Consider the following 13053-nt stretch of genomic DNA (forward strand, 5'->3'; position numbering starts at 1 on the left):
AGCACTGGGGATTCTCCTAAGCTAAAGAGGAAGGGAGAGGGAGAGGGAAGAGGCTGGGTCATTCTTAAGTGGAAAAGCACACTTACCAAGCCTACGCATGTAGATATGGCAACCGAAGAAGAGCTATAGTTCCTTATAAATCCCTGATAGAAACACTGTTCAACTTCATGTTCCTGAGAGTCTGTGATACCATCTTTCCCAAGCACCTGGACAGTCAAATGGTTGCCAAGGAAGACAGAAGGCTTGAGCTCCAAGTGCAGTTCCTGTCCAAATGCTGAAAATCTGTAGTGCAAGGAACTCTTCAGGCTTGGGGTTGATCTCTTCCTCCTAGCACTGTGCAAAACATTGTGCGAAATGTATGCTCCAGTGGAGTCTACCTCGATGGGAGTGACAAAGATGTAATCTGGAAGGATAAAGTGTTGTTAGCCATCAGCCTTGATCACCCAAGGGCATGTCGCTTTCTTTGTGTGCTTTTTAAAAGCCACCCTCTGTGAGACACACTATAAAATTCAGGAATTCAGTAGGACATGGTCATTATCACCATTTGCAGAGCGTCACTGGGAGCCTACAGTCTGTGTTGACACAGCCATGCATGCATAAATACTTCTAAAGCAATTTAAGCAAGCCCCATGTAAATCACAAGGATTATAAACCAGCACTCGCTTCCTTTCTGCCCTCTGAACATTCCCGCTAGAACAGACAGAGTGGCGTAGCTGTGAAGTTTCCCACAGTCACTTCGGTGAAGACATTTGTCATCACTGAGATGTATGTTCTTCTTTCCTCATCCCTTCTATTAACTGATGACAAATGGGAAAGTGTTTTGTCCCCTCTCCCTGTCCCTCAAAAGCAGAGCAAAGAATTCTGCGGTTTGCACAATTTGTTCAGTTAGATCAAAAGATTACACTACTCCCAGCCCCAGAGTGGTTTGCTCAAACTCTGTAACGGATCATCAGCTGAGGAAGATATCCCCATGCCTGAAAAGCGTCTGTTTCTAGCAGTGCCCATTTGCAATCAAACAGGTGTGGCTCCTAGTTCCAAATCACCAAAGTACAACGAAGGGCCATGTGCCAATACACCTGGAGCAGATTCGTATCCCTGCTCTGTATGGCCAATTGTTGACTACTCTAACACAACATAAATACGGACCAGTGCTCTCAAAAGCAGACACAGTGCATACAAAATGCTCAAAGTCTGTGGCCCGTGTCAAGTATAATCCTGAAAGAAGCAACAGCTAGGCATGCTTCTCTCTACTGGTGTTAATTCAGGGGCAGCGTGTCTGTTGGTACCAGTTGTTTGGAAGCTACAGTGGGGGAGAGCTGTTGCCTCTGTGGATGCCCAGGGACACCTGGATGGCTGCATTGGAAGCAGGATGCTGCCCTGATCTAACATGGGTCTTCTTGTGCCCTTATGCTGCCTGGAGCTCCTAGAAGCTGGGTAGGACCTTAGAACAGAAGGATAGCATAGATTTAAATAAGACACAAGCAATGGGGGAAATTCTTAAACATCAGATTCAACTGGACGAGTGAGATGGAGGGAAACGTATGTGCAGGTTAAGAAATGCAGCTCAGTGACTCAGACCTACAGGAATGCACAGCCTTGCCTGGCATACTGTTCCTTTGATCCAGAGCAGGTATCCAGATTGCCCACCCTTGAAACACACGCCTTGGTTCCTGAGGAAACAAGGGAGCAGGCACTGGCACACTTGGTTTTGGTAACCAGACAAAGTCTCTGCTGGCCACTGACTGGGCCTTCGCCCAAAGAAGAGGGGCAGAGTGCTGCATCGCAGCTCAGCACTTCCAAGCCCCAGCACAGCTCCCCACCTCCCTAGCTGAGCCACTCTCCAGTGAAGCAGATGGTGGCTGGGGAAGGGCCTTTTCAGGGCTTCCTGAAGGTCACTCCCAAACAGTTCACTCTACCTTTGCAGCATCAGGTGCAGACCTTCTATCTGCCCAGGCCTCAGCATGCTAACAGAGCAATGGCTGCTGTTACCACTGCCGTCATCGTCAACACCATCAGTCATCCTTATGCTGGTGCCGCAGGCCAATGTCCAGCTGGGACTGTACGCTTTCCAACAGTGCAATGGTGCACTGGTACGCACCACTTACAGTACGACTAACAGGCAAGGATCCATGCCTTGCATGCTTGGGGACATGCGCCTGGGAGCAGCACTTGCCCGAGGCAGCTGCGCATGGTTTAAAAGACACATGTGCCAGTTACACACTGACAAACACCCATGTAAGACTGGTGTAACATAATTACCTTGTAGAATGTGATGCTGCTTTCACGTGAATGGCGCTAGAAGATGGAGGAAGTGTTCTACTGGGCTGCACTCCAACAGCACTGCCACTTTAATGCAAACTGTGCGACCCACTCAACACCCTCATTGGCCATGTGAGCACACAGGGACTTCCAGTCCCAGGCCATGAGGCTGCTGAGTCTTGGACCCACCCAGGACCGTGGGCAGGGTCTCCTTCAGTTGCCCCCCTCCTGCATCAGGGAGCCACAGCAGGCATGCCTGGCTGTGGCAGCAGTGCTCAAAACCACCCAGGAGCAGGCTGTTATGGGGAAGAAAAAGATTGCTAAATGCATCTGCTGCTTGGAGTGTCAGGACAGGAGAAATGGGGCAGGGGAAGGGACAGGCATCAAAACTGGGCCTGCCCACGTGCCGGCATCCCAAGGACACTATCACCAAGAACTAGCTCTGGATTCAGTCCATGAGTGGACCCTCTTACCAAAAGAATGAAAAAGAGAAAGAAAGAAAAGAAAGAAACGCCATAGGGAGCACAGAGAATGTCACCAATTACTCCTGCACATGCATAATACAATTGCAAGCTGTATGCATAAACCGACCCATTCAATGGACAACCTTTCAAATGTGTTTTGATTTTCGAACTTCTTGGAACTAAGCCTAACCTTATAAAGGCCTCTATCTTCCCCGCCCTCCATTGTTTCCCCTAGATCTATTTCAGAATGTAAGCCCTTTGGAGTAGGACTTATTGTAGCTGCTCTTTGTATGCTGTACAGTTGCTGCTGTACAAATAAGACAAGAAACTGTATTTGAGCAACAGCTTCTTTATGCAGTTCGTACTGTTTCCTCTGCTCAAACAGCTTTTTGGGTGCATATCCGGTTGCAAATGTAAGCAGTGAGGGCTTGCTTTTGCTGTAGACAGTGGAAATGATACATCAACAGCCTTTCACTTTCCTCCAAAGGTGCTAATCAGTGGCAGAAGTTCAGAACGCTAAGCAGGCTGGTAGCCAAAAATGCAAGCGGCTGCGAGAGGGAGGAATTCCCCAGCGAACAGGCACATGCACCAAGGTCCGCCTTTCCCATTCTGTCGATGTGTTGCACATGTTAGCATTCCCAGTAAGCACATCATGCATCACTCCTGCCAAGCTGCAGAACATGCACAGCTGTACATCCTGATGTATTTGTAGGTATGTGCATACCAGCGCAGAACCTGACTGCGGTGGCTCGACGTTCCTCGTTGCCATATGCGCTGGACTGCGAAGCACTCTTTGCAATTGTTCGAACATTAACAATCACTTCCGAATTTGGAATCGGCCTTCCACCAGTTATCATCCCCCTTCTTCTGTCCTTTTTGAAATCTAGGAATCACCGCCTGCCTGTTCACATGTGTTTTCCTAGACTGCTACATCTCATCTGCCTTCTCTATTTTTCCAAAGAGGAGACAGAAGTGGTTTTCAAGGACTTTGTTCTGTTCAAAAATCCAGACTGGTGCTATTCCATACAAATCATTATAAACCTAATCATTCATTCCTACCCTTTCCTCTTTCCTTATGAGTTTCTTTTCACCATGGTAAGAGCTTTGCAAAGGCATGGCTGATTGTTGCCACAGACTAGCAACAATATCCGTCTCTGTTTCATTGACATGGAAGTAAGTCATGCTGCTGCCAGTAGAACTTGTTCTGGTGTAGCATCACGTTCTCCTACCTCTCCCCCACCCCTGGATCTTCAGTGCTTAAACAAATGGAACAGATTTCCAAGTAAATAGCTTTTAAGATTAAGGTGCAAGTTTGTAATCCTCATAGCAGCATCACCACAGTATTCCCACAGTTATGAATAACATACCAAATATTTTGCTAGGACAGACTGAAGGCCCAGCTAGTCCAGTGCTGCTGCTTCTGTCAGGAGCCTGACAGATGCCTTGGGTAAATTCAACATTATACTAACAACTACTATTTATATAGTTGCATCAATGCACATGGCATTGTAAAGAATGTAAGAAAATAGGGTAAAACACCAAGGGACTCACAATAAAGGAAGGGGGAGGAAATGAAGGGAAGGGGAAACAGGTGAAGAATGTGTGTATATTTCATTTAAACGAGTGTAGACTTCGTTTCAGTGGAGGAGAGGGTTAGGGTGTTGTGCCTGGTGCTTATCTTCAGGATCTAATAAGCAGAGGTACAAGTGCTACAACTTTTAACTTGAAATAAGATTACTGGCCTAGGTAGAGTCATTCTCCACCAAAGCGAGTGAATGAAACACTCATGCCACCAGCTATAGCGATGTGGACGCTTGATCCATCACAATTCAAGTGCAGCCTTCTGTCTCAGGACATTCGCACAGCCCCACAGCGAGGCGGTTCACCTGCCCCCAGGCCGCTCTGGCAATGAACGCGTCCAGGTGGAGAAGTCCTAGAACGTGCAGTGCAGCTATTCTGACGTGTCCTTCCCCAGGCATGATCCAAGGCATATTCCAGCAGAAAAAGGCCCTGTAACTCCTAGCATCCCCAGCTAGCCAGGCTGCCTAGGGAACGCCGGGAACTACAGCCCTTTTCCCTGTCTAAATAGGCACCCGTGACGGACTGGCTGCAGCGAGCACAACGGTGGAAGCAGTGGCGGGGAAAGAGGGGCGGCAGCTCCCATCCCAGGCTGGCCCCCTGCGATCCCCGAAGCGGGAGGTGCCGGCGCGCCCAGAGCCTTGCCTGAGAGCACCCCAGCTTGCAAGGAAAGGAGCGGGGAGCCCCACGGCGGGCTCCAGCGGCGCTCCTCCAGGGCCAGGCAGACCCGGAGGCGGCGGAGCCCCCTCACACGTGCACGCACACTCGCCTTCTGCTCGCACTCGCGTGCTGCTGCTCACCCCCACGACACGCAGGACAGGGCACTCATTCGCGCGCGCTCGGAAAGGGCTACGAACCGTGGCTGGATCCGCGGATGCTGCTGCCGTCGCCGGTTAGGGCCGCCGCCAGGGAGACGCAGCAGAGGCAGCACAGCTGCAGGCTCTGCAAAAGAGCGGAGAAGAGAGCGGAGGAGGGCGCGCACGGCCGCGAGAGGGACCCGCGGGGCGGCCGGGCCGCCCGGGCGCCGCGAGCGGGCACCGAGCGCCGCCGCCGCCGCCGCTCGCCTCCCTGCGCTTACCTTGGCGAGGCTGCCCAGCCAGGGGAGGCCGAGGGGGCGCCGGGCGCCGCCGCCGCTGCCAGCCAGCGCGGGCGCGGTCCCCAGGAAGAGCAGCAGGCAATCCATGGGCTCCCTTCGGCTCCGCGCATTGGGGCGGGCTGGCGAGGGGCGCTTCACCTGCCGCCGCTGCCGCCGCCGCCGCCGGCCGCGGACACGTGCCGCGGGAGAGCCTGTCCCCGCCACATGCTCACCGGGCGCGGGGCAGCGCCGCTCGGCATCCCCCGGCCACACCGTCCCCCGCGGGCTCCGCCGCCGCCCGGCCGCGCACGCGGGCAGTCGCCTTCTCCGCCGCCGCCGCCAGCGCGCAGCCTTTTGTACGGCCGCCGCCGCCGCCGCCGCCGCCGCCACAGCCCGGCCGCAGCGACGCGGGCGCAGCTCCCCCGTCCGCCCGGTGCGCGCCGCCGCCCCGGGAGCGGCAGCCCCAGCAGCTGCGGGGGCGGCGGGGAGGCGAGCTGCAGAGCGCCAATCAGGAGGCAGCGGGAGCGAGCCGCGTGGCGGGGGCTCCGGCTCCCGGCAGACGCGCGCGCTTGGATTTGGGGGGGCAGACGAAGGATTGCCCCTTCCGCGGCTCCCCTTGCCCCGGGACAGGCGGGGAGGGGCCGCCCTGCGGCGCAGCTCGCGGCGGCCCTTGCGGGAGGCGTCCGCCTCGTCCCCCGGCGCCCCCGCAGCCCGCCGCTGCCTCCCCGCCAGCGACCACCCAGAGCGAGGAAGGTGGTGCAGGAGCGAACTCCGCTGCACTCCGGCATTCGCGAGCCGCCCGTGCGAAGCTGCACGTGGTCAGCGCGGCGCGCTTTGCTTTCCCGGAAAGGAGAAGGAAAAAGAAGGCAGTGGAACTGAGCGTCACTTTCCTTGGAGAGCGGGCGAGCGGAATGCCGGCAGCGCTGCTGTTATTCCAGCTGATCGGGAATGGAGCCGATTTGCGCGCGGGAGGCGGCAGTGGGGAGGGGCGGGGGGACAGCAAAGTGGCGGCTGCGCCACGACGCACCTGGCCATCGGCACGCACCGTCCAGCAGAGCGCTGGATCCAGCCTCTAAGTTCACCTGGGCGTGATGCTCTGGTGGCCTCCAGCCATGGAAACGGAGGAGGAGGGAAGCAGCAACAGGTGCAATGTTGCGCGTAAGCTCAGGGTGAGGCGCTTACTCCCAGGGAAACCATGCACAGGATGCCCGAGTTGGTGGCCGGTAAACCAGGAATGTGCGGGTTACCTGTGTCCTTTACCTGCTCTCCATCTACTTATTGTACAGGCAGATAACAAAAGGCAAGAGAAGCTCAAAGAAGTAGCAGGAGGTGGGTATCTAAAGAGTCATTACAGGAGAGAGTGTGGGGCACCGAACAACACTGACGCGCCTTGTCCATCGTCTTCTTTTGCTTGATCATGGAGGGGGCAATCAGTGGCCAGCCTTGGGGAGGGGCTCTTTAGTCCATCCCTTTTGCCCTCCTTCTGTGACCCAGGAGCCCGAGAGTATTGTGGGATCCCAGAGCTGAACATCTTTACAGAGCACGTCCATGTACACATTGATGTCAGTCTCCTGCTGATTCTCTCTCAGGACCTCCCTTCATTTCAGGAACAAAATTCTAGAAGGCAGTCGAAATGATCAGCGCCTGGAGCAAGGAAAGGTCATTGGTGCGTTTCAGTTTAGTTTAAAGGAGAAAAGAAAGACAGGTAGCCAGAGTTGTGATACAAGTGATGCCTGTTATAGAAAGAATCTATTACCTTCATCATCATCTTGGAGTACATCAACTCCAAGATCACAGAACATGATGCAAGCTTGCAATTTCTTCAGCATGTGAGATGTGACGAAAACATCTGAAGATCCTGCAAGCTTGCATATCTTTTGTGATCATTGACTTTGCCTTAGGTTTTACACTGTATGGGCTTTGAAATTTTTCTGATGGTCAACATGACTGCTTTTTCATAGAGAGAGGACTACATCTCACATTCTGATAAATGCTGGAACTGGTAATCTGAATGGTGGGAGATTCAGGAACTTCAAGAGAACTTTGTGAATAACTTCAAAGGAAGATTGGACAGATTCATGGAGGAGAAGGCCATCAATGGCTACTAGTTCAGATGGCTACAATGCCTCCAGAGCAAGCCTATGAAATGCCCTTGCAGAGAAGCATTAGTGGGAAAGGTCTATTGGCCACATGTGCTGCCTGAGGGCTTCCCTTAGGCATGAAGTTGACTGCTATGAAACAGGATGGCCTTCAAGACAGGCCTTTGGTCTGCTCCATGTTTTTCTTGGTTTGTATGAATCCTTCTGCAGGGATAACAGTGGACTCCTCTTGTTCTTGGGTCCCTGCAATGCTATTTAAAGTGGTTAAGTCTCACTTCCACTGTTGTCATTTATACGTGAAAGACAGAAATGTAGTTTCAAATTAGTTTGCATCAAGGTTTTTTTTTAAATGGGTGTCCATGCAAATAAGGCAGGTATTTCAACCTTTCTGCACTGTTTGCATCATCTCTGTGTAATCGATGATTCTGCCTGAAGCATGAACGACTGCCTTGTTCTGTCTAATGGCTAAGCTGGCATCTTTTTAAACTCCACGGCCACCATTTTCCACAAGCAGCTGTATATTTTGACAAAGTCTTCTTTCACTTTTAACTCTTCTTCTGGAAGCATATCTTTGTTCAAACATTAACAGGTGCAGTGTGGTACCTTTACCATGGGAAAAACCTTACCCAACAGGAAATCCTACCACACAAGAAAGTGCAGCAATGATAAGGCTTCTCACATTGTCCTTCTGCGTTCAAAAAGTCAGCACATGAGCCTCAGTCCCAATATTTCCTTTATCTACCATATGAAAAGAAAGAGCAGAGACTGAGGCTCCTGTACTGCATTTCTTCTTTCAAAAAAAGTGGCAGGGTGCCATAATCCTTCTTTTTACACTACCGTGTATTACGTTCCCCTCCTCAGTTCCCTAAGGCACCAACTAACAACAATGGGAGAACAGGAATATTCTGAAGCCTGTAAAAAGAGGGTACCAGAGGAATCCGTAAAGGGTACAATTCTTTTTAACCTGTTCATAAATAAGGTGAAATTAGGAGTGATCAATGAGGTGACAGAGTTTGCTAATGACACCAAATTAATTGGGGAGAGGGAGGTTTAAACAAAATGATTACAAAGGGCTCCAAAACATAAAAACATAGAAAGAGATCAAGTCAGAAGGGGTCTCCTGGGCCATCTAGTCTGACCCTGGCTCCAGCTGGCTTTGCTCATGTCATGTTTACCATGGTTATCTTTGAACTGTAAGAATGGGCCTTGAAATGGCAAAGATGATTCAGTGAAAGCAAGTGTAAAGTGATGCATGAAGTGACAAAACACATAACTTTTCATGTGCATTGATGGCACCTGAAGTAGTGCCAGCAGAACAGAAAAGAGAACTTGGGTTTGTTGAGGAAAATGTTGACCCCATGTATGGCTGCTGTAAAAAAGGCAAATTCCCTGCTGGGTATAATTAGAAAAGGAAGGAAAGACAAAACATTTGTTGTTATGCCCTTGCACAACTCTGGTGTGACAGCACTTGAAAGACAGCAAAGACTTCAGGTCCCCAAACCCAAAATGGAAAAAGTACAGAGTAGGGCAACTGATACAAGGAAGTGCTTCTTTTCACAGTGTGGCATTCACTATCACAAGGTGTAGTGCTGGCCACCAGTCCAGAGGACTTTAAATTTGGAGGGCTATACAGGTTCTTATTTGATACAGCTGTCAATGGCTATTAGTCCTGGTGGCTTTTTGCTGCCTCCGGTATCAGAGTCATGGCAACCCAATGTGATGCATCGCCAGTGATGAGCCTTGCAGCCGGTCAAGCGGAGGAGAACTCTGGTGCAGGACGGGGAGGGTTGGCCCAGTCTGGAAGTGGGGCCCTGTCAGCCAGGTGGCACCATGGAAAGGAGCTGTTCTGCAGAGCGGATTCCCCCACTCCTGCCTGAGAGACTCCCTTCTGGGTGGCTCTCCACCAAGCCCAGGTCCTCCACACACACGCCCCCCCACCCCATCTGGTGAAAAGAAAGCCACTTGGCAGCGGCGCGGGAGGAGGAGCCTGGGTTAGGCTCTGCTTAGGAGAAAGGCTCTGGTAGGCGCTGGGAGGGTGGGCTTGCCTCCCTTTTTCATTCCTGCTTATTCTCTCAAACTGTGAGACTTCCTACATGGCACATTTATTTTGCACTCGTGAGTCCGACATTGTGGCAGTTGTCAGTGCTTTACACACCACGAGCCTCCTCTGGGGCCTCTCCTCTTCTTTGCCACCATGTCCTCAGCCTTTTCTTAGGCTGAAGGAAATGGCGAGGTGCAAGCCACCGGTGTTCGCACAGGAACGCTATCCTGCAGCACCACCTTGCGATAGTTTCGTGAAATATAGAGGGTGGTGGATAAAGAAAGACCCTGTGCAAATACGTATAAGGAATCCCACCTCAGTTCTGCAGAGAAGCAGAAAAGGAGTGGGAAAGGACTTCAGCCTTTGGCCCAGTGCCTCCCACTTTCATTTCAACTGGATGCCTTCTGTTGAGGTAAATTGAAGGCCTGGGGTTGGGGCCAGGCAGAGCACCCAACAGGTTAAGGTCTTCCTACTTCCCCACCCCTCCTCCTTGAGGGTCTACCTCCAAGTAGTGAATATAGTTGAAAGTTCTGAAGCCACACCCCATAACAGTAAAGGCTTAACTAAAGGAATACACTTTACGCATTGAACCTGCTAGATTCTCTCTATAAAATAGGATTCCCCCAAAAACTTTGGACTACTGGCAGCATCCTAGCTTCAAACTGAAACTGAGCATGTGCAACATAGCTCTGCCAGGAGATGCTGGCGCAGGCTTTAATGAGGCAGAAGAAACTTCATAATTTTTGAACCGCTGATCAGAATCCCACCGAACCAATTAAAGACATGTCTTCATAACAAGCCTAAATGAACTACATAAGTAGCTCACATCACAATAAGAAAGAAATATACACATGCCATGCCACAGTGTGGAGCAAATAGACCATATGTCAGTTTTCACCACTTAGTACACCGGTGAAAATAATGTGATACAGAATTGTACACAATTGTATTCACCACTCCATTTGGCCACGTGTAGTTACACTTTTGCTATTCATTTACAAGCTAGTAAAAACATAACTTTATCCCAAGGTTGCCCACTATTTGGCTCATTTGTTTATTTTCTTCTGTCTATTTTGCTTTATTGTGGGGAAGTGTCAGGTTGTAGTTTATACGGAAGTTGCTTTGACTGCTGATTTGTAGAAAGGGGGCTAATGAAGGAAAGTCATCATTAGAAGCTAGATGTGGCAATGTTATTATGAAAGTCAATAACTTTTGGTCCCTGGATACTATCTGGAGAATGAAATGACCTCTGAGAATGCACACATTCACAGAATTATTTCGTTTAAATCAGACCGTCTAATCCAGCCCCTGCTCCATGCAAGGATCCAGCAACTACTGCATCCCCTCTGGATCAAGCTTCCTGAGCAGGCTTGTGCTTTTCCATATGTCCACCAAAAGGACTATCTACTTAAATATCAGAGAGATAGCTAGAAAAGTCTTCATCTAAGACTGGTCCTTTTCATGGCTAATCAATAAATATAAAAATAAAGAAGGAACAAAAGAGGACAGAAATGTGCGCAGGATTTGCCTATGCTGATTTATAGAAAGAGGTACCAATTGCGAAATGCATGTCCCTTGTTCGAATGGAAAGGCAGTGCCTCAGCATCAGGGGGGAGAGGGAGCAGTTATGGCTGCACACTGGCTCCCGGGCCTGCTGTCCCGGGGCTCCTCCTGAGCAGCAGCATCAAGGACAGGCCGTTTCCCCTTCTTGTTGCCGTTGGCATTTTACCCAGAGCGAGACTGGGCAGCCTCTGGAGCACAGAATGACTCCAAGACAGGCAGGGAGCCTGGCCACCCTGTCCTACCTGGGAAGAATCCAGACTGAACCCCTGCTGCTCTATCTACAGACATCTCCAGCAAAGGTCAGAGCGCCCAGGATGGGGAGAGGCTCAGGTTAATTGGACTGCCATGAAAGTCATTGCAGCTTCTGCCTGAGGTCTTCCCATCATCCCTAGCAGCCCATCTGCATGCCATTTCCCCAGAATAAAGCCCTCAGGAAAATGGGTGTGCGGCAGAATGGCACATTTCCAAATAATGAACAGTTGCTCATCAACCATCAATGATCATGGACATGTTCGTAATATACATTAGGTTTAAACAATACCGATTATACTAAGCTCCAAGGGAACAATAAGGAAATCCAGAAAGTATTAATAACCACAAAGCCACCAGCCTTTGCAGCTGAAGTCAGTCAAGGTCTGGTGGAACAAGCAAGAGAAGTGGGAGCCAAAGCTTGAGGAGCAACCAGCTAGGTGGCCTCTTTCTGGCTTCCCAGGCAAAGTTGGGAAGTTACATGTGGAGGGCGACGTTTGGATCACAAAGCAGCAACCTCCCCAGTTCAGTTTGTGACAGCCTAAAAGAGACTCCTTAAAACCTGGGGTGGGGGGGAGTCATTCTCCTCACAACTGCTTTCGGGAGGAGGCAGGAGGGGGGTGTTTGCTGGCAACTCCACACAGCTGTGAAAAAAGACACCTACCCGAAATGATGCCCATTTGTCTTTCCCAACAAGACGTTTATTTGAATTTGGTTTGAAGTGGGAAATGATGGACACAGCCCAAGCAGTCTTCTGTATGCTCTTTCATCTGCATAAACGTTAAATGAAGCCCAAGCTGGGAAGGTAATTTCCTTCATGCCCTCAATAAATCCAGGCCAAGTGTGCTACACAAGCATCTCCTCTGCCCCTGATATGCAGGAAGGAGTGCTTTTGCGTGCGTAGCCAGAATCCAGCATCCACATGCACCAGAGAGGTGCCAGTAGATTTGGGGCATCTCTAAGTTTGTTGAAGAACAAATAACTTCTAGGGGAAAAAACCTAAGGAAGCAAAATTCGCCCAGGGGTCCAATGAGTGCTGGGAGTGATTATGAAATGCTTACTGTTGGAGGTGAGATGGAAAACTAAGTAGGAGAGGGAAGGAAATAGAGTATCCTGGGAAAGTACATGGTTGCCGGAACACTAAAGAAGAGCATTCATGCTGTAGTATTTTGTTGCAAGCCTCATTCATCACAACCCAATTTAGTTCACTAGCACCCCCACTTTGTGTGGTATTTCTTCCCCTTCTTTGGCACTTCATAACCCCCCACTCTTTTTTTTTTTTTTTGCTTTCTTCCAACAACCCAAACCATGGGGTTAACTTGCAAGTCAAGTGCTCCTCTGGTCTTCCTTGTTCTTCCCTTATGCTAAATTCTTATTAACATCAGCAGGACTGACAGGTCTACAGAACAAATAAGCCCTCCGTCTAAATGCCCACTTATTTGCTCGGGCTTCTTTGTTAGAGCAAATTCCTCCCTGCAGAACACACTGGCAATCACCAAGTACATCGAAGCAAACAGCTCGGGAGCACTCAATCGAGTGACAGACCTGCCCTCATTTCCTGACACCAGTGCTTGCAGGCCAGTGCCGGGATTCAGGCCACCTCATTTTCTTCAGTCTGAGTTGTTTGTGTGAATTTCTCCCATGAATCTGCAATGTTCTTTGCGGAGCATGTAGGACTGTGAAAATGTCCACGATTAGGCAATACATTCCTACAGATTAATAGGA

At 50.4% G+C, this 13053-nt stretch overlaps 1 protein-coding gene across 1 annotated transcript in view; it reads right to left on the reverse strand.

Annotated features, from left to right (window-relative positions):
* Nucleotides 1–5484, reverse strand: part of ADAMTS18 (ADAM metallopeptidase with thrombospondin type 1 motif 18) — a 118439-nt gene extending 112955 nt beyond the window's left edge. The window contains exons 1-3 of the mRNA XM_044433901.1: nt 5380–5484; nt 5159–5243; nt 87–403 (exon numbers count right to left, since the gene is read on the reverse strand). Coding sequence (XP_044289836.1) covers nt 87–403; nt 5159–5243; nt 5380–5484 — 507 coding nt within the window. The remainder of the gene's footprint in view (nt 1–86; nt 404–5158; nt 5244–5379) is intronic.
* Between the last annotated feature and the right edge of the window lie 7569 nt (nt 5485–13053).

Source organism: Varanus komodoensis, unplaced genomic scaffold (genome assembly GCF_004798865.1).
Source record: "Varanus komodoensis strain SLA01 unplaced genomic scaffold, ASM479886v1 scaffold27, whole genome shotgun sequence".
Classification (NCBI taxonomy): Eukaryota; Metazoa; Chordata; class Lepidosauria; order Squamata; family Varanidae; genus Varanus; species Varanus komodoensis.